The sequence below is a fragment of the Patiria miniata genome, unplaced genomic scaffold (genome assembly GCF_015706575.1).
Source record: "Patiria miniata isolate m_02_andy unplaced genomic scaffold, ASM1570657v1 HiC_scaffold_3, whole genome shotgun sequence".
Classification (NCBI taxonomy): Eukaryota; Metazoa; Echinodermata; class Asteroidea; order Valvatida; family Asterinidae; genus Patiria; species Patiria miniata.
The window spans coordinates 10623192-10645571 of record NW_024037069.1 but is presented as its reverse complement, the minus strand read 5'-3'; the positions used below and the strand labels follow the sequence as shown (position 1 = coordinate 10645571).

The window sequence follows — 22380 nt, the reverse complement described above, 5'->3', positions numbered from 1 at the left end:
GTCAAGTACTCGGGTACCCAGTTTTGATGCACAGCCCTATTCATGCTAAACGTACGCAAGAACCAGTACGTGCACGCAGTGTGTTCCACCCACTGGGCTCTCGAAAAAGGTCAAAAAGCGCCCTCTCTTGTTCCTGCGCAGAGCCTATGGGCCTCGGCTACAGATATATTTCACCAGTCACAGCAAACCCTGCACAATCAAATATCCAGCAAAAGTCTGCAATGCACACATGTTACATGCCAAGCCAGGCCCAGAATCATGACGAGGTCAGTTCACAAGAACTTCCAGTGACTGAGACATCCAGTCTTGCTATTGGGGAGACGCACATATTATGGCCCACATGCAAATAGGAAGGGCATATGGAAAAAAAAAACCAGCATGGTTCATAGCTGCCATGGTCTAGGCATTTGTTCCCCTTCTAAAATCTCCCAGGAATTTTTGCATGGAAGTACAAAAGAAGAAAAACTAGCCATGCTCTATCAGGAACTTCAGCCTGGTTTTTCCCCCTTTTGTTGGGTGTGTTTTCATAAGCATTGACTAACACACTCCCCTTCCCTCTAGTGGTGTGCATTTACAGGTAGTATGAAAACCGGGAACCTATTGACGTACAACACGGGTATACAGGTACCTGTAAAAGAAACCCAACCCCAAAAATTCAAATCTTGTAAGTTCTCTGAAGGGCTTTATAGCTATCAGGTGTAAACTGCAACTTCGCGGGCATCGCGCGTTAAAATGCACATAAATGTAAAATCTGTTTTGGTTTTCCATGTAGCCTGGTTTTCATTTGAAAATTCACCACAAAGAGAGCATTCAAAACCTTTCTTTGTCATTGTCGAAGAACTTACTTAGTATTTTGTCAAGTTGGTTACGGATACCCGATCCCGTTATCTGGAACCGGTTCCTGACATCAGCGGTAGGGTACTCGAGTACCTGGTTCCGATGCACACCGCTACTTACTTTTCTAAAAAGGCTGCTCTAACACCCCCAGCAAACCCAGACCAACAGAAATCCCTCACGTCACTGCAACGGAAATCAATCCTCTGAATACATACGTGTCTTGAAGCCAACGACCACTTGTCTTACAAGTCAATCCTTAAGTAAACACCGTGTGTATCCCCGCGGCAAAAACCCCCAACCTTTTTACACTCATAAAACACTCTCAACAACTTTCAAAAACTTCGTCAAGCGAGGTCAGTAGATTTGAATAACGTAGTAAGCACAACAGCAGATAAAGCATTTTTTTTTAAATTGTTTAAAAACCAAATTCTTTTAGAACAGGAAATCTCTGCAATTTTTGGCGCCACATCTGCATCGGATGGGTTGAAGCTTGGAGCCTGACCCTGAGGTGTTGAGCTCACCTGCAACAACAAGAAAAAACAATTAATAATTCAGGAAATACTACAAAATACAGAGAATGACAAATGCACATCACAATCAATCAGAGTCAAGTCAAGAGAACGTCTCTGTCTTATTTCCCCCGACCAGCAGGCTAATAATTTCACACTGGGAGTCTCGTCAGCTCTCTTGGGAACCTAAAACCATTCTCAGGGCGACCTGTGATTTGTTTGCGCCACGACGGAACCATCAGCAGCAAGTACAAAAGTCATTCTCAGGTCAAAAAACTGAGAAATTGTGTGAATATCGGGGAACAAGCGGCATCTCGACATAAAATAATTGCAACCATGGTCGGGTCACCCACGACGCGACGTCGATTCCACGGCATAGACATGATTTCTTCAAAATGGTGGTACACTCATGTTGATTACAACCAAACGATCTTCCATGGCCGAGTCTGTTCACTGGGCCGCTATGATTGTTATAAAACTATGCATTTGCTGCACGGTGATGAAAATTGGCTACACAATGAAATAAGATGATCCGGATGCATGCACGACGTCATAACTTCACACAGGTTGACGCCCGTTGTTTCAATTGTTGATCACACATCTTTTGAAATTACCTTCTTTATTGGTTTCTTCAAAATGACAGCATTACAGAATAATTTCACTAGGAGTTTGGTGTCATCTTTAACCCTAACTCCCTGGTGTCTTTTACTAAGTACTGGACCAAGTCCGCCAAAATCCATCACTGACTCTGGTTCACATAATGCTTTGGGACCAAATCTGCTGAAATCGACCACAATACCACTGCTGCTATAGGTGGATTTTGATGGACTTGGTACTCATGGCTTGCCTACCAAAATCCCCCAAATGGGGGGATGGATTTTGATGGAAGGTTAGGGTTACTTTTTGGGAAGCTGCAAATGGTCCACTCCACCTTTAAGTAAAAGGGTATGAACAAGGCAATGTCTTTGTCACATTTTCAGATATCTTGTGAGATGACATGGGACTGGATGACCTGTGGTTTACTTCTGATGGACTTATGATGACCAGTGTTCTATCACAAGAATTTTGACTACAACAATGCTCTGTTGAATTTGAATATGACGCTGGGAACCACTTAAAACGGATCGTACCTGTCATCTGGTAGTCGAAGCTTAGCTCCTCTCCTGCCTTGATCTCCCGGCTGGCAAACAGAGCTATCCTGGGTAGCCTGGGATCCAGAGTGTTGACCCAGACACCGTACACAACTAGGTTGGGATCACACTGGTGGAAAAGAAAGGCGATCAGGCTATGTTTAATCATTTACAGAAGTGACACTGGGGAAAAATGGAAAATTCCACAAAACAATTGGCAGAGGGTTGGATGGTTGCAGAGGGCCCTACAGCAACGTAGGGTATACAGTAAAGGCAGCCCTTAACCCTAAACCTCCTAGGCCCTCTGGCTAGGATGCAACCTCATTCCTGCAAATTCCTCCAATTGGATTGAGCCTCAATCCTCCGAAATCATCTGATATTTCTTGAATTTAGTCTGTGGAGGGTGACCACTGTCTCAAGCCTCTAAAATCCTCTGCCAATTACTGCTATGGTTTGAGGCAGTGCGAATGGCGTTTAGAAGCATCGAGGATGAAATGCGAGAAAAACACAGGGCTGATTTATGCATGGCTGAACATAACCAATGCAGAATATGGCCTACTGGCTTGACGTAATGCATCCTCCACAATAAAGCGACACATCTTTGCCATTCATCCTCAATCCTCTAAAATCATCCAAAACCGACAGGAGGATTGAGGAGGATTGAGAAGGGTTGGTTACTTGGGTTAACCCTCATTTTGTTTGATCGGTCACAGACAGTTAAAAAGTCAATCCTGTTCCCCTGCTATGCCTTTTGCACAGGCCAGTCACCAACAGTCAGATCATATTTCTTGTAGGCACTGTGACAGTCAAATTCCATTAACATACAAAAGCAGTTGACTGGTAGGCACAGCTGGCTTAATTTGTGATTAATCATTATTCATACCCTAATGTTTCAAGCCACATTTAAAAAAAAAAATTCAGGGAACACCATCAAAAATAGCTTCCTCGTGATTAAGGTCTATTGGCAATATACATCTTTCTCCAGTCAGATGCAGATACGGTAAATGGGCCTAGTAAAATAACCGCACAAAATGTTGATGTTCATGTAAACATAAACTTTCTCTGGGTTGTATTTATCCATCTCCTGAATGCACACAATTCCAATGGTCCTTATTTCTAATCTTGTGCAACTGCTGATACTGTAAAGCTATGAGCACGCAAAACCCTCCTTGTGACATCCGGTACAATCAAATTGGAGTTTAAATGTTCAAACAGTGGATCATTTGAATTAACCTATCACGTTAGAGTCGCTTCAACGCAGCTTGTGAAATATTGTCCAATTACATGATATACAAATGGACGCGGAATGCGCAAAATCTGAGACAAACAAAACTTAACGTAAAAAATTCCATAGGGCCTATTGCAAACAGCGATAGGTCAATTAAATCTACCCCTTTTTTTGTTTTTTGTTAACTTACTGAGTGATTGACATTTACTTACCGAATGATTGACAAAGTGGGAGACATTGCCATATCGGCCGGCATCAACAGTGAAGGGGCAGTCGCCATCGTTGTAGTCCAAGTCAAACAGGTAGGTCCGTCCGTTGGCGTCGTAGACCTGACCTCGTCTCTCGGCTTCCTCATTGGTTATGACCTAGATGAAGAAAAGCAAATTCAGGGTAAGAAACCCAGACATCTCTTCATGAAACGAGTTATGTCTGGCGCTATTGCGAAGAGAAAGGTTTGATATCCTTGTGATATACTCACCTCTCCAACATACTCCATGACAAACTCATTTTTCTTGATGGTCGTGAGCGTCTTGACTCCCCAGCCACATCCGTTGGACGTCCGGAAGATGGCCACGTCTTTCTGTCGGCCGTACTGCACCACGCGGTTAGGGCACTTGGGGCCGCACTTGCACCGTATGTTGCACTCGTAGACGGGCTTGCCCGGGGGTACCTTGATCCTGCCTAGTTTGTTGTAGGCAAAGGGGGCACCGCTCTTCTGGGCACAGCAGCCCGACTCGCTGCTACAGTCCTCACAGTCACAGCCCACTAACGGGTCAGTGGGGATAACGATCCCCCAACCCGGCTTGTAGTCATTGATGTAGGTGAAGCCCTTGGGCGGGCCTTCCAGGTCCACATCGTTCTCCACCAAAATGATGGCCTTCTCTGTGCACACCTCGTTCAGCTTGGCCTTCCAGCGCTTCAGCGCCCTGTGCACGTTCCTGCGTTGGTTGGACAGGTCCACGGGGGAAATCGCTTGTTCCAGGGTCAGCTGTTTGGGTTTTTTGTTAGGCAGGGAGTGGATGGACTCGCCCGAGAGCTCTCGCTTGCGTTTGAACTCCTGGCGGTTGAGCTTCTCCCGCTTCTCGCTCTTGTGGAATTTCCTGATGATTTTCCTGCAGCCGCCCAAATTACTTAATGGCTCCCACGTATTTTCACTCGATGGGTAGCCCAGCCATTTGACAAAATACCACGACACACCCTGCAGAATTTAAAATTTAGTGTAGAAATCAAAGTTGAATCCAACTTTTACCAAACTGCACATATGTCTGTATATAAACCAGAGAATATTATCAACTTACATCATCGTCCTTGGTAAATTCTTGAATTCTTTCAACTTCGTACTCGTTCGGTGGATTCTCAGGCTTCGTGCCTGGGGATGGGAATACCATGATAAAAAAAAGGGTTTAACATTGTACACCTACATGTCTGAAAATTTTGGACTCTCAAAAGTGTAGTGAGGGAAGCAAAACTTTTAATTTAACTAATCAAAAAGGTTAGGTTGGCCTAGCTTGCTAGGATAGATGCTAATTTTGAGTGCTGTACACCTCGGGTTAAATTCTTTACAAGAAAATTAGAAACTGTGTTTAGGTCTCCCGAAAAATATATATTTTGTTCCTTTTAATGTGAAATCAAATCAGACTCTATTGTTTGAAGTCAATCTCTATTGTTTGAAGCCCACCTTCCGAGTTTGAGTTGGAAAGATTGAAATACAATTTTGGGTTTTTTTTTTATTTTCAAATCCTCACTTTTGGGAATCAATGTTCGTTTGGCCCAGCATGAACAGTCTACTCAGTGCGGGCCATAGACTAGGGCTAGTCCTAGTCGGAGTATCGTCTTTTTAACATTCGGACATGGTCTGGCGATAGTAGGGTCCAAGCTAATCCGTATGTGGGCAATTTTCCACGGGAGAGGAAAAAATGTCAAAAATAAATATTACATATTAAACCTTTTTTGTACTTTTTCCAGACCTCAATTAAATGGGGAATTCAGTTCAAAAAACGAAATTGAAAAAAATACATATTTCTGGTAAAAACAGTGATTTTTGCAATTTATGATTAGAAAAGGTTTGATTTATTTTATAATGTTACAAGTTACTAACATTACTCAGGGTTATTAAAAAAATGTATATATATGCCGAGCAACACAATTTTGTCCTTGACCCAAAAACCCCACATTGCCCAACAAAAACAGCAGATTTCACCCTCAGAATAGCCTACAAATTACAAGATACGCCACCTGAGGTACAAGTAGACATCGATGATTAAGATGGCTGTACTGAAGTTTACTTACGATCCAACTGGAAAGTGAAATTTCCCGTTCAATTCCGAGAGCTCCCCTCGCGATCGTGAACAGGTTAAATTTCCGACTCGTGTTAATGTTTGAACGACGCGATGTGGTCTTCATGCCCAGCGTACATTCGATGGTCCCCGTATCCCGAGTGCGATTCCGTTACCGAGCGCGATGCATCAATTACGATAATGAGTTTGTAAAGTGCATTTCGAATGGTAAAAGGGAGTCGGAAACTAGCTTGAAATGGTTTCCGCCCATAAAAGCTGCCCAAGTTCCCGACTCCCTATTCGTTCCAAAGGTACTTGTGTTTACAAACAAGATCCAGTCTACTCTACTCATTAGGCCAAAAAATAAAAATTTCTGCTTCCGATTACATGCCTTTCAAAAATAGGGTCGGTTGGTCGGAATTTTTAATTTTTTTTGGCCAATTTTTTCATGCAGATTGAATGGGGTATTCAATTATTTGAGAAGTTTTAGCCTGAACTATTTCCATTGCACTACGAAAGCTATACACAAAATGTATAAAGACATTTTTACAATGTCGGATCCGACCAGTTGACAGTGCACGTGCTTGCAATGCATAGCCATGCTAACGCTAACGATCGCATAGCCGTGCACAGACTAGTTACCGCATTTTCATCATGTCTTCTAAATTGGCCCCTGTGCGGCGCGGCACGGCGGCACGGTAAAAATAACGGAGGTTTCTTTTGAAAAAAATAGCGAATGTAAGTAAGAAAACAAATAAATACAAGCATTTTTTTGAAGCAAAAGGGTTGTTGAGAGGTATTTCGTAAAGACAGAAAAGACAACAGGTTTTTATTTTTATTTATTCAATCATTATTACTATTATTTTTTTGAATTGCCGATAATTTTTTTTAGGGTCGCAGCTTAAAAATTAGTCTGAGTAATATAATAATTACACCTGTTATCCACGGAGCCATAAACTGTCTAACGTCTGATATGTCAAAGCATGCAGATTTATGCAAGCCGCTCGCCAGCCAATCGGAGTCGACTTTACTAAATCGTGATGTCATTTCATCCCAAAATCAGGACTAACGCTGTGATTGGTCAATTCGAATACAGCGTTTTGTAATACAACAACAGCCGGGAGCGCATTCGCGTAACATGATACCGAGCGCTGCGTGCTGACATTTTTTTAAAAATCCATGTCTATGATGTGCAACGGGTGAATGACCGAAGACCCGATCAGACCTATAGAAAGCGCCTGCTGGTTGGTCAAAATCTAGGAAGTCAAGAGGCGGGGTCTTGCCTAATTAATCAGCAAATCTGTTCGCGCATAATAGACCACGGCATCTATTACTTAGACTACCTAAAAATAGGGTCGGTCGGATAACCGGAAGCAGAACTATTATTTTTTTTGGCCTTATCATAATCGATGCATCGCGCTCGGTAACAGAATCGCACTCAGTTCAGGATATGGGAACCATAGAATGTACGCTGAACATGAAGACCACATCGCGTCGTTCGAACATTAACACGAGTCAGAAATTTAACGTGTTCACGATCGCGAGGGGTGCTCTCAGCACTGAACGGGAAATTTCACGTTTCATCCGGATCGTAAGTAAACTTCAGAACCGTCTTAATCATCGATGTCTACTTATACTTCAGGCGGCATATCTAGTAATTTGTAGGCCATATTGAGGGTGAAAAGTGATGTTTTTGTTGGGCAATGTTGGGTTTTTGGTAGCCCCACTTGTGTGGCCTCTGTATTGCTGCGCTGTACGTTAGGCCACATGTCTGGTTTCCCAATCTACTGAGGAGTTTAGTGCGAAACTTACACATGAGGACTCCAGAAAGATGTCTAAATTTCTCTGAAAAATTGAAGAAAGATTACCTTATCTACCCGGAGGGCAAAAGATAAGGCATCACAGAATACAACCTAGCTCTACTGAGTGGAGCGTTGAATTACGGGTACCCCTCCATACAAACGCTCCACCGATTTGCCATACTTTGGTGACGGCGTCACGGTATCATAGTCACATACCCACGCGAGGACAAAAAGACCCCCCAAAAACGGTAAAGAGAATACAAATGAGAGAGACAGTTATCCTGGATTGATCTATACATTCTTGACATTCCATGAGACCCCTTATATTGTTCCCAAACAGTGAAAATTTTGAAAAAAAACAGCAAAATAGTCTGAAAACTTACAGCTCAATGTGTTTGCAGGGAGGCTCAGTTCTTGAATCGACTTGTCGAATGAGGGCGTCTGACATGACGTCACCGTCGTTGCTCGATCGCGAAGAAAAACAAGTCGCGCTTTATCAACGACTGTTTCGTGTAATGATACATGATCCTTGGGTGTGTTCAAAGCCCATACTGTCGTACGGCGCGGATCGGAGCACATATCATTGAATGACACAAAACAGTCGTTGATAAAGTGCGACTTGTTTTTCTTCGATCGAGCAACGACGGTGACGTCATGTCAGACCCCCTCATTCGACAAGTCGATTCAAGAACTGAGCCTCCCTGCAAACACATTGAGCTGTAGTGTAAGTTTTCAGACTATTTTGCTGTTTTTTTTCAAAATTTTCACTGTTTTGGAACAATATAAGGGGTCTCATGGAATGTCAAGAATGTATAGATCAATCCAGGATAACCGTCTCTCTCATTTGTATTCTCTTTACCGTTTTTTTTGGGTCTTTTTGTCCTCGCGTGGGTATGTGACTATGCTACCGTGACGCCGTCACCAAAGTATGGCAAATCGGTGGAGCGTTTGTATGGAGGGGTACCCGTAATTCAACGCTCCACTCAGTAGAGCTAAATACAACCGTATGCAGTGGTGTGTAAAAAAATGCCCCAAAAAGGTGCGCCAGGCTTTGGACTATACTCCTCAGTAGGTTGGAAACCAGGCGTGTGGCCGATCGTACAGCGCAGCAATACCGAGGCCACACAAGTGGGGCTAGTCCGAGTAACTTGGACCCAACTTATCGCCTTTTTAAAAATTTGGACATGGTCTGGCGATAGTAGGGTCCAAGCCCATTCCTCGACCTAGACAACACAGTCACTGACAGTCCCAAAAACCAACATTTTCCAACAAAAAACATCAGATTTCACCTTCAAAACGGCCTCCAAATTACTAGATATGTCACCTGAGGTACAAGTAGACATAGATGATTAAGATGGTTGTACTTAAGTTTACTTACGATCCGGAAAAAAAGTGAAATTTTCCGTTCAATTCTGGAGACCCCCTCTGCCTAGGTTGTCGTTGTTGTGCTCACGTTCAAAACTGCATGATAATGGCGTCTGACCTCGACCTCATGCAAATGTGGTGCGGCGCGCTTGCGCATAATGCACATAATGCAGCATACACGGCAGATTCCCCTGCGCCGCGCCGACGACTGTTTCCTGATGTAGAGCGCTGTGTAAGTTCGCGGTACGCCTGGCTAGCCAGCGCGACTCCCAGGCGTACCGCGAACTTACACAGCGCTCTACATCAGGAAACAGTCGTCGGCGCGGCGCAGGGGAATCTGCCGTGTATGCATGCAGTGCATTATGCGCAAGCGCGCCGCACCACATTTGCATGAGGTCGAGGTCAGACGCCATTATCATGCAGTTTTGAACGTGAGCACAACAACGACAACCTAGGCAGAGGGGGTCTCCAGAATTGAACGGAAAATTTCACTTTTTTTCCGGATCGTAAGTAAACTTAAGTACAACCATCTTAATCATCTATGTCTACTTGTACCTCAGGTGACATATCTAGTAATTTGGAGGCCGTTTTGAAGGTGAAATCTGATGTTTTTTGTTGGAAAATGTTGGTTTTTGGGACTGTCAGTGACTGTGTTGTCTTGGTCGAGGAATGGGCTTGGACCCTACTATCGCCAGACCATGTCCAAATTTTTAAAAAGGCGATAAGTTGGGTCCAAGTTACTCGGACTAAAGTGGGGCTAGGTTTTTGGGTCAAGGACAAAATTGTATTGCTTGGCATACACGGATTAGCTTGGACCCTATCGCGTCGCCAGACCATTTCCGAATGTTAAAAAGGTGATAAGTTGGGTCCAAGTTACTCGGACTAGATTTTTTGTGGGGCACCTCTGCCAGTAAGAAGGCAGACTGGCCGCGTTGTGGCCGTCGTTCAATTCAAGCCCTGGAAATGTTACGAGTACGACTGTTAGTGTTACTTTTAGTTGTTACTATAAGACAGACATGTAAGATCCACACTGCACATGCAAAATCACCAAAAAAATTAAACATAGTTAGAGGGCGCTGTTCATGTGTTCATTTGATGATCCCCAATTTCGTCCATGTTGCAAATAAATTGATTAAAATAGTAGTTTTTACGGCTCATTTTTAGCCTTCCAAATCAATTCAAAACGACAACCTGATTCGGAATTCCCGAAATTACGTAAATCTAAAATGTAATGCATATAGTTTTCATGAAATTAAACAAATCGTTTACAAATTGTGCAGTGAATTCTCACCTAGATTTCTCTCCGTACCGGCCATTTTGGATTTGGTACGCCTGAGCCAAAGGCGCGCTGTGATTGGTCAATATCCCGAAAAATGCGCCGCTGAAAATTGGGCTGGTAAATACGCCCAAAATAAAAGAGCAATAGCCCAAAAGTTTCGGGGTGCATGGAAGAGTTGGGTTCCTCGCAGATATACTAACACAGGATTTTATATTTGTGTTTTTTAGTTAAGGAACTTGCGTTGCTTTGTTAATCTGTTTGCCTTCTCTCTTTTTTGTATATCCCTCGTGGGTTACGGTAAAAGAAAGCCTAACCCGAGGAGTCCTTTGTTCCGCAAGGCGGCCATCCAATATTAAACCTGGACGGAACTCGCCGTGCACCCCATGGCGTCATGCCGACCAAGTTTGGCCTGTTGCCATATCCATGAACTTGAGATGAAGAAGATGAATAAGAGTAAAATTGTTCCCCTTCGTTTGAATAATTTTTTATTGGATGTGGCGCACAGTAGTGTACATCGTCTCTAGTGACCTAATTTATGCATAAGGCCTAAAACAAAGGGTCTTATTTACATATCAATTGGGTGGCCTGCCTGTAGGATATAGAGACCAAAATAATTTTGGTCTGTAGGGGTCGAAATCACCGCGCGGATTGCTTGTGTCGTATTAATCCGGACCGTTAGAGGGCGTACGGACCAACTAGTCATCGGTGTAGGGGCCTATAACAATAGGTGTGATCAATGGAAGCCTTTAGACCAACACGGTAGTAGTTAACCCATATTGACTGGTCGGCTAATACTGTTTCCATTTGAACTCAAAGAAATAGAAAGAGAGATGGTCTTATTGCAAAATATGCGGGTTTTCAGACTGTAAATATGGCCAGGGATTATCAACATAGCCAGTCAAACACATGCACTGCCCGACATTATAGGCATTCGCGATTGTTAAACTTTAAGAAACACACAAGACTAGAAAAAAAATACAAATAGGCAAATGTCTACTGTAAAGTTCCTTGAAAAGTATTAAATGGAAAATGGGCTTCAAATGCTATAGTCACACATATAACGGACTGTGTGGAAGCGATCACAAACTGGGCTTTTATATTGACGATCGATAGACTGTACGTGGCGGCGCGAGCTAACGGTCTACATAATTATTGTTAGGAAGTTAATCCGTTATCTTCAGGTAACATAATAATATAAAATAGCCCGGGGTGGGGTGTAGGAGTGTATGTTTATTTTAGGGTAACCCCGACAGTTGGACTGGGAATAGAGGGCGTATGGTCTAGTCGGCCAGTGCACTATTAGGAGGTTAATCCATTATCCTGAAGTATCGTAATAATAACAATAAAAACTAACCGCAGTATATTACTGTACGAGTGACTCAAAGAGGTGACTGTTTATATTTTATTTTCGTTATATCAAAGACACTTTTAGTTTATATAAAACAAAACAGAACAATAGTCTTTCTGAAACTAATCCTTTTGAATTATCATTGGCTTTCTAATTATCTTCTTCGTCGACGTATTGAAACAGTCCGTCAAATTTGGCGTTGTGTTTAGTCAAAACTCTATTTACCGCCTTGTTTACTCCATTGCCTTTACCTATTTTCTCTTCCAAATCCTCTAAAATATCTTGGTGAGCATCGTTATCTTTTAGATGTAGGTAACTTGACAAAAAATCCTTGTATTTGTTGAAAAAGATTTGTTTGACTGCCCAGAGGGTCTTTATGCTGGCTTTCTCCTTGGCCAGTTGTTCACTAATATCATCATCGCTGATGTATTTGTCATATTTTTCACGCCATAAGCTATCAGTTTCATCTTTCGCTTCATCCAGCCAATCTTGAAAGGCGGCGTTGTCCTCTAAATCAGAACTAGACTCCTCTTCATCCGATGATTCGTCTTCGTCTACTTCCGTTTCGGATTCGGAATCTTCAATTCTACGCTTTTTAAAATCTGGTTCGGACTCTACGTCAGAATTTTCAGATTGAATAACTTCATTATCACGATCATCGTCAGATTCCTCTTCAATGTGTGCATGTTCTACATGTCTCCGTAGGTTATATCTCCGTCCGAAGCTTTTGTCACACTGGCGACAAGCATGGGCTTTGACTGCTGCAATGGCGTTCATGTTGAATCTTTGAAGGTAAGTCTCCAAATGACAAGAAACTGATGAATTCGTTTTTTATATAACTACTCATTCGTGACCCATTCGACTCAAAAAACGACTCAAAACGACTCAAACGACTCACAACGACTCAAAACGACTAAAAAAATGACTCAAAACGACTCAAAACGACTCAAACTGCTCACAAAACGACTCAAAACGACTCAAACGACTCACAACGACTCAAAACGACTAAAAAAACGACTCAAAACGACTCAAAACGACTCAAACTGCTCACAAAACGACTCACAACGACTCTAAACGACTCACAAAACGACTCAAAACGACTCAAACCGTCTCAAAACGACTCAAAACGACTCAAACGACTCACAAAACGACTCAAAACGACTCAAAACGACTTAAAAAAAACGACTCAAAACGACTCAAAACGACTCAAACTGCTCACAAAACGACTCACAACGACTCTAAACGACTCACAAAACGACTCACAAAACGACTCAAAACGACTCAAACGACTCACAACGACTCAAAACGACTAAAAAAACGACTCAAAACGACTCAAAACGACTCAAACTGCTCACAAAACGACTCACAACGACTCTAAACGACTCACAAAACGACTAAAAACGACTCAAACCGTCTCAAAACGACTCAAAACGACTCAAACGACTCACAAAACGACTCAAAGCGACTCACAACGACTCAAAACGACTTAAAAAAAAACGACTCAAAACGACTCAAAACGACTCAAACTGCTCACAAAACGACTCAACGACTCTAAACGACTCACAAAACGACTCAAAACGACGTTTTTTGAGTCGAATGGGTCACGAATGAGTAGTTATATAAAAAACGAATTCATCAGTTTCTTGTCATTTGGAGACTTACCTTTAAAGATTCAACATGAACGCCATTGCAGCAGTCAAAGCCCATGCTTGTCGCCAGTGTGACAAAAGCTTCGGACGGAGATATAACCTACGGAGACATGTAGAACATGCACACATTGAAGAGGAATCTGACGATGATCGTGATAATGAAGTTATTCAATCTGAAAATTCTGACGTAGAGTCCGAACCAGATTTTAAAAAGCGTAGAATTGAAGATTCCGAATCCGAAACGGAAGTAGACGAAGACGAATCATTGGATGAAGAGGAGTCTAGTTCTGATTTAGAGGACAACGCCGCCTTTCAAGATTGGCTGGATGAAGCGAAAGATGAAACTGATAGCTTATGGCGTGAAAAATATGACAAATACATCAGCGATGATGATATTAGTGAACAACTGGCCAAGGAGAAAGCCAGCATAAAGACCCTCTGGGCAGTCAAACAAATCTTTTTCAACAAATACAAGGATTTTTTGTCAAGTTACCTACATCTAAAAGATAACGATGCTCACCAAGATATTTTAGAGGATTTGGAAGAGAAAATAGGTAAAGGCAATGGAGTAAACAAGGCGGTAAATAGAGTTTTGACTAAACACAACGCCAAATTTGACGGACTGTTTCAATACGTCGACGAAGAAGATAATTAGAAAGCCAATGATAATTCAAAAGGATTAGTTTCAGAAAGACTATTGTTCTGTTTTGTTTTATATAAACTAAAAGTGTCTTTGATATAACGAAAATAAAATATAAACAGTCACCTCTTTGAGTCACTCGTACAGTAATATACTGCGGTTAGTTTTTATTGTTATTATTACGATACTTCAGGATAATGGATTAACCTCCTAATAGTGCACTGGCCGACTAGACCATACGCCCTCTATTCCCAGTCCAACTGTCGGGGTTACCCTAAAATAAACATACACTCCTACACCCCACCCCCGGGCTATTTTATATTATTATGTTACCTGAAGATAACGGATTAACTTCCTAACAATAATTATGTAGACCGTTAGCTCGCGCCGCCACGTACAGTCTATCGATCGTCAATATAAAAGCCCAGTTTGTGATCGCTTCCACACAGTCCGTTATATGTGTGACTATAGCATTTGAAGCCCATTTTCCATTTAATACTTTTCAAGGAACTTTACAGTAGACATTTGCCTATTTGTATTTTTTTTCTAGTCTTGTGTGTTTCTTAAAGTTTAACAATCGCGAATGCCTATAATGTCGGGCAGTGCATGTGTTTGACTGGCTATGTTGATAATCCCTGGCCATATTTACAGTCTGAAAACCCGCATATTTTGCAATAAGACCATCTCTCTTTCTATTTCTTTGAGTTCAAATGGAAACAGTATTAGCCGACCAGTCAATATGGGTTAACTACTACCGTGTTGGTCTAAAGGCTTCCATTGATCACACCTATTGTTATAGGCCCCTACACCGATGACTAGTTGGTCCGTACGCCCTCTAACGGTCCGGATTAATACGACACAAGCAATCCGCGCGGTGATTTCGACCCCTACAGACCAAAATTATTTTGGTCTCTATATCCTACAGGCAGGCCACCCAATTGATATGTAAATAAGACCCTTTGTTTTAGGCCTTATGCATAAATTAGGTCACTAGAGACGATGTACACTACTGCGCACTTAGATTTTTCGCCTCTAGTGCAGACTTTAGCCGCCTGCAGAGCCAAATGCTAGCCTTCGGATGGCTATAAATTATTGGGATACGACAAAGACTGGTCGAACCCTGCTCTAGTGCCTCGCTAAAGCAAAAGCTTTACCTGAAATTTCATAAAGCTCTAAAAATGCCTAAATTTTTAATTTACCAACCCGTTACAAAGTTAATTAACAGTGACATTTGTTCAGGCGTGCACTGAAAAATTGCCTGGGTTAATATGACCCCGAGAAAGGGTGAAAACTGCAACTACCCAAACTTGGGGGGTTCTAATAATTGTTTGGGTTAGAATTTCTGCTAAATTCAACCAAAACTTGTGGTCATTCAAGACCATGACTACAACTTTTGGTTGAATTTAATATAAATTCTAACCCAAACAATTGGTTATAGAACAACCCAAGTTTGGGTAGTTGCAGTTTTCACCCTTTCTTGGATAAAATTAACCCAGGCAATTTTCAGTGTGATTTCCCGACGTACCGTGTAACTCTTTAAAATGCGTCCCAACAAAAATATACATTTTCTGACAAACTTTTAGTTGAACATGTAAGTAGATATAATAATGGTTTATCAGAATTTTTCAACTTTAAAGAAATTCTAATATAATAACTAAGGATTTTCCGATGTTTGTTCAAGTGCGCCACCGTTTTTGAATTTCGGACTAATGAAACTGAAATGTTCACTAGGTTCAACAGCAAGCATAACTATGGTAAAAGTACCAGTTTTTAACAGAACGAATTTCAAGTTTGTAAACAAAGACGTTTGGCAACACCGCATGAGGAAAGTTGGGGTCAACGTCGAAATGCGCCACGGTTCTAGGGAACACCATGCCCGGCCTATGCAGTCGGATGAATAGGCCCTACTCCCCCCCCCCCCGTGTCTGCCATGTCTGCCCCAAATTTCACTTTTTTTCTCCTATCGAACCTACAATTTGTATGCTTTATTTTCTATAAAGTTTCATCCATTTTGAGGAGTCTGCAACCCTAAAAAAAAAAAAGGGGGTGTTTTTTTGTTGCTGCTTTTGTAGCCTACCTATATTACACATATTATCTAGACATCCCGCCTAAAAAAATGATTACTGCATGCAGATAATTCGAAATTGGCGGGCGGACTTTTTTTTGGTATCGCATTCAAATTGCATAGAAAATAGCTATTAAAAGCCTTGTTTTTCTTATTTTGCAAACCTTCAAAGTTTTTTCAAATTGAAACTTAAACAAAAACCCCAAAAAGTGCAGATTTTTTTTTATATATTGTAAAAGTGATATTTTTATATAAATCAACGACCCTGAAAACTGTTGGGTCTTTTTGAGGGGTGGGGGATAATTAGAAGAAACTAAGATAACATTAAATTATTTTCCCTCTTTTTTACTTTAAATATTTCTGGTTGTAATTATACCAGTTCATATCTATCTTTGTTGCCTTTTTTAGAGGGGGGGGGGAGACGTAGGTCAAAATTGAAGATAAGTACTTTTTAGTAGGCATACGTGAGTGTTTCATTCTAAGTTACCTTTCCGAACTTAGAAACAACATTTGACCCAAAAAGTGACATTTCAAGCCCACGGTCTCTCTGAAGATGCTTGTCAAGTTCAGGCCTAGATGGAAAAATCATGTACATGTAAGGATTTTCATGTAAGAGGGCGCTGTTCATTTGAAGACTCAAACTTTGAGTGATAAGTGAAGTCGGAATAATTTCGGAAAGGAAAAGAACCAGCTCTTCGGTATGTATAGTTTTTTTGCCTATGAAATATCAAGTGACTGTTTTCAACACTTGCAGTAGATCACTTGATTAATAAGAAGTAATTTGGAAAGTTTTCCAAGCGAGATTCTGCGATCGAGACGAAAGCAAAGGTAAGTCAGTGTCGGAAACACAGTCTTTTCCATATCAAATTGTGTGGGTCCCTCTATCGCTAGTCAACTGGCGTCAACAACTGAACACGCGTCAACGGTTGTCAACCCAGCGTGAACAAGTTGTGTAGTTTTTGGAACATCAAAAAAAAAGAGACGGTTTTGTAAGTTAGAAATATTGACAAAGAAACACCTTCACTTCAGCATATAAATTAAATTTAGAATCATTTCAAAAGTTGTTCTTTCAAACCCAACCTCGTCCCCAGGGTGTCGATCGGTACGCGCCCATCACTACCTACTCTCTCACCCTGGTATATTGGATCATTTGCATATGTGCAAGATTTTTGAACACGTATGCAAATGAGGTACAGTCTGGTGCCTGGATATGCGACGTTACATTAGCGCTTGTTTTTGTATGCGGTGTCTGGGGTAAAAACAGAGTCAATTTGTCGCAGCACCAGCATGGCTTGAGTTACGTGAACATGATTAATTTAATTAAACTGTTACGATCTTGTCGAAACAACATGCAGTATCACATTTCATATTAATATGAACAAATTGGTAAGGAAATGAGTATTTTCGAGAAAGCGTGGACGAATGATCGCGAAAACACGTACTGCACGTTTTGAATAACAACACCAAGTACACGATAAAAATCTATTTCTAGCCAATTGCGGTGTCGAATCAGGATACAGGAAGAAAGTTTCCTATCCAGGGCTTACTATTGGAAACGCGGTTGGAAATAAAGTAAGCACTGGGGACGAGGTTGCCCGAAACCTACAACGAGTTTGTCGAGTTAGTTTTTTTTTTGTCCGCCACCTTGTTTGGATTACCACTGTGCACTTCACGCATATGCCTAGTAAGTAGTATGGCAAGCTTCGTGTAAACAAGATGCTGGCTAACACTACCTAGACAAGCTCGTCTTAAAATTTAACTTTAATTTATGCTGAATTGGGTAGAGCGCTGGAAATACGGTACCCTCCGTACTACAGGCATACTTTGGTGACTGGTGCACGGTAGCATTTAGCACATACCCACGCGAGAACAAAAGGCCCCCCCCCCCCCCCAAAAAAAAAACCCAGTTAAGAGAATACAAATGAGGACAGTTACCCTGGATAGATCTACACATTCATGACATTCCATCAGACCCCTTAAATAGTTATCAACAAGCGGTAATTTTGAAAAAAGAACAAAATCTTCTGATAAACTTACCGCTCGCAATTAAACATATCTGCCAATTGTTCTATCCATTTCATTGCTCTTCCATTGATGGCGTGTGTGACTCACAAGTCGCGCTTTATCAGTGACTGTTTAGTGTAATGATATGTGCCCCGCGCAAAAAGCCCATACTGTCGTACGGCACGGGGCAGATATCACTACATGAAGCAGTCGTTGATTCAGTGTGATTTGTTTTTCTTTGATCGACGACAGGACAATATTTTGACCGATATTTCCACTCAGTAGTGAGCAGAAATACGAAAAACGCTTGTCCAATGGCGCTGAAACTTAACATTTCAGCCTTTTCATTCTAAATTACCCATACATTAAATATGAACCATTTTGAATGGGGTGAGGTTTAAAGTTGCAATTTTCGGGGATGATTTATTTGACAAGGAATGACCTCTCTGTTAACCTTAAGATACTCTCCCTGAAGTTTGCCGAATATAAATAAGTTACTGTGCATTTTTTTGTTGTGTTTTACAGGAAGATAAGATAGGCGGATCCTACCTGCCACGAGGTCTCAAACTCCAGAATGACGTAAATGTTGGTCAGAGAATAGGACAAGGACAAGGAGACCACCGGCAATAAATCTTGGGAGCCTAGACACTGCGGCATGGAGGAAGGCCAAGGAAGGCCAAGGAGGAAGGCCAAGTCCAGAAGCCTCCTCAGAATGATGGAAATGAGGGACAAAGACGAGACCATGGGCGATAAATCTTGGGATTCCTCCCGTAAGAGGAAGGCCAAGGGCGACAACCTCCTCGGAATGGAGACCGCCCATGGGGAGCCTACCCACTGCGGTGTCTGCTTTTCCACTGGTAGGACAAGAATGATGATGTGAGTATTTTTGTATCAGAGAAGACAAATCTTACCTGTAAACTCCCTAGACGGTTCTTGCTGGTGTAGTGGCACATCCAAACCCAGGGATGATCCTGCGCTGGTGGTCCGTCTACTGTTACATGGATAGGGTGGTGAAGCTCGACGGCAATCACTGATTGATTGCTCTTGGTTAATTGTTTTTTGTTTGTTTATCCTGTAATATGGTATGAGGTTCAGTAGTTTTCTTTGCTCAACTTTGCAAATCATCCTTGAAAATGATTTAGACTCCCGTTTTTCAAGCATCTTGCTTGATTAGGCAGGTTTTGGAAAATAAGCCAACAGTGAAACCCAAGAACCAAATATTATTGAAATCTATTGTTTATTGTTTGAGTTTTACAAATTTGTTACTTTGGTGATCAGACCCAGAATCATGCTTTTTGATTTAGTGAGTGTCGTTTTAGGATTTTATTTGGATTGTGTGAAGAGAGTTAAAGGTTTTGGAGTTAAACCAAACGGTTCTTGGGGTTTTTTTTCTCCAGATGCTGTGATTACTGTCAAGAGTGGTACCATAGGGACTGCATTGGCATAGGGAGAGATGCCTATAGACGCATCATCAAATATGCATGCCCACCATGCGCTTGTGAGTAGATAGGCCTACTTACCAGGTTTTTTGGCATTAAAGGGAAAACACAACATTTGCAAACAGCAAAAAAAAAAACGAAATGATGAAATTATCACAAAATACCTTACTCAGTTGTAAGGGAATGACAGTCTAAAGCATCTTTTAAAATCCATGGTGTGCTGACATTTTCAAGAATAAATGTATTTTTCCAACGCTGATCGGCCGACCAGCGTTGGAGAAAACTGGCTTTTTTCAAAAACTGTGCCTAATTTTTGATATTCAGTTATTCTGCCTTTTCTTTGCAATTGATTACGCACCTGTGAAGGGGTACAAGGCTGCTAGACTGATTCTCTGACCTTACAATATTCAACCACCAAAAAAATCTTTTTGAATGTCTGGTTGATAGTCAAATATTATGTGTTTTGGTATATTTGGTATAGCAATATTAAAGTTCAGTCCAGAAGAGGAAGAGGCAGGCAAGGACTCTGCCGAGCAGGAGGAGGAGGCAGACCAAGTGCTAATACAGGGTGAGTCAACAAGAAAACTACCCAAATTAAATCCTTTTTTTCTTAAAAAGGAATCAAATTTGAAACACCATTAAAATATCTGTTAACCCAAACTCCCTAGGCCTTTTTGCTAGGATGTAGCCTCAGTCCTGCAGAATCCTCCAATTAGTCTCATGGAAAAATAGCATATAGCCTCAATCCTGCAAATTCCTCCATTATTTCTTGAATATGGTCCCTGGAGGGGTGACCACTGCCTGAATCCTGCAATATCCTGCGGCAGTGACTGTCAATATGTTGAGGATTGACCAGTGACATGCTGGAGCAGTACGGAGGATTTCAAGCATAATCTTGGCCTATATTTATGCATGGCTGAGCAAAAACAACACTTGACAAAGTGCATCCTACGAAATCAGTAACGCAGTTTTGCCATGTATAAACCTCAAGCCTCCAAATTCCTCCACTTTGGCAAAGAGGATTTTGAAGGATTCAGGGCGGTTAGGGTTAAAAGAGCATGTTCTCCCTCTCATCTGAAGAAAACAAAAACTGCTGAAATTGATCCATGCTATCAGCATTTTACTAAAAGAACCCATGTTTATAGCTGTCCATGAAATGCCATTGGAAGCTATTGAGCTGAGTGAGAATAGAGCCTGAAAGTTGAACCCTGGTAGCGCGCTTATGGACCCCTCAAATACGAAAATTATGGTATGCACGTTTTTAAAATTGTTTTTGGTAAATTGATTTCTTAAGAAAATCACCCTCGGATAAGGCCTTTGTAAAACTGTTCCTACTGGTAGCATATCAATTTATGGAAACTGAAAAATCGCATATCGTGAAAGAGATATATCGCACCAAAAATTGACCTCTCACTTCCGATAATCTAAAATACATGTGGACTAGTGGAACTTGGAGCACTCATAGAAAATTTATGAAATACTTTTGTGGCGGTCATTGGGTAAAATTGAAACTTAAGAGGAGACTAAAATGTCTTTTTGGGACACACAATGTTTTAAAAATAAACTTGAAGAATACGAGCTGTATTCAAGCAAGCCCGATTAAATCTAGAATCCATCGGATTTAGGTAGGTAAATCTTTTTTTTGTTCCAGCGCCTTTACGCGATGTGAAAACAAACGTGAATGAACAAGGAGACCTCGTTACGAAAATCGTGGATGTGAAAGATCATAAGTAGAACTGTTTTTTATGCCAAGATAAAATTCCAACATGAATGTTTCTTGGTGTGATTACGTTAAAACTCATTCTGTCAAATATTATAATAATAACAATAATAACACAGTTTTTATATAGCGCATCTCACCAAGGTCTCGATGCGCTTCACAGGAAACAACAATAGCAAGAGAAAGGGCAATCCCGTGTATTTATGCCCATAGAAAGGTCGCGGAGGGGTCAGGAAGCTCAAATGCAGAACGGCATACTTTCAGGCTCTGTTACAGATTACACAAAAACATTCAAATACAACTGAGATTTTCATCACTGAAATCAAGACTGAAACATTATTTTTACTGTCCGATTTTGTGTTTTGAATACATGGAACAAGTAGAGACCAATCCAGAGGAGCAGGGGGGCAAGGAGCCAGCCGAGGAGGAGAAGGAGCCAGACGGAGACAAGGAGGACAAAGAGAAGGCATCCCGGAAAACGGTCAAGAGCACCAAGAAAAGAAAGAAGCCAAAGATATCCACGGCATACGAACGCCAAAAGAGAAAGTTAAAACAGAAGGAGATGATGCAACAGATAAACGAGAAAGTGAAGACATCGACCAGCTCCTCCTCCAAACCAAAGGCCCTCAAGGCAACAGGGACAGCAGTGGTGAGATGAAAATATCTATGTCACTATACTTAACGGTTTTTGACTGGTTACAGAGCCCTCTCAAAAACTCAAACTCAAAAAATGAATCTAGGGAAACTAAAAGCGTTCCTTTTATTAATTGTTGAATTGCTTATGAGTTAATTGTTGAATTAAAACAGTTCAATTATAAAACCCTGAAAACTTTCTTTTCTTATTATATATTTTGGACAGAGGTGAGTTATAAAACACATATGGATGGTAAAAGTTTCATTTCTTATTTTATATTTTGGACTGAGGTGTGTTATAAAGCACATATGGACTGGCACAATTCGGTCACTAGTGCACGTCTATGCCCCCCTCGGGCCTGTGAGTGACCAGAAGAGGGTTCATAGCTGGGAAATAGGACCCTCTTCTGGTCACTCAAATTCACTTGGGGCGCATAGACGTGCTCTAGTGACCTC

At 41.4% G+C, this 22380-nt stretch overlaps 3 protein-coding genes across 3 annotated transcripts in view; 2 read left to right on the top strand and 1 right to left on the bottom strand.

Moving 5' to 3' along the window:
* Window positions 1-1246: 1246 nt before the first annotated feature.
* Window positions 1247-10504, bottom strand: LOC119738091 (histone-lysine N-methyltransferase SUV39H2-like). The gene is made up of 6 exons (XM_038212823.1): window positions 10439-10504; window positions 5003-5073; window positions 4183-4902; window positions 3917-4069; window positions 2477-2606; window positions 1247-1358 (listed from the first exon to the last, which is right to left on the bottom strand). Exons 1-6 carry the CDS (start codon window positions 10461-10463, stop codon window positions 1270-1272), a joined length of 1188 nt encoding a protein of 395 aa, XP_038068751.1. The 5' UTR covers window positions 10464-10504; the 3' UTR covers window positions 1247-1269.
* A 6239-nt stretch (window positions 10505-16743) lies between these two features.
* The window catches only part of LOC119737221, a 34780-nt gene continuing 29143 nt past the window's right edge, over window positions 16744-22380 (top strand). The window contains exon 1 of the mRNA XM_038211411.1: window positions 16744-16826. The gene's annotated coding sequence lies outside the window, so the exon portion shown is untranslated. The remainder of the gene's footprint in view (window positions 16827-22380) is intronic.
* LOC119736455 (general transcription factor IIF subunit 1-like) lies at window positions 18788-21949 on the top strand. The gene is made up of 3 exons (XM_038210473.1): window positions 18788-18989; window positions 20053-20139; window positions 21675-21949. The coding sequence occupies exons 1-3, from the start codon at window positions 18788-18790 to the stop codon at window positions 21947-21949; spliced, it is 564 nt and encodes a 187-aa protein (XP_038066401.1).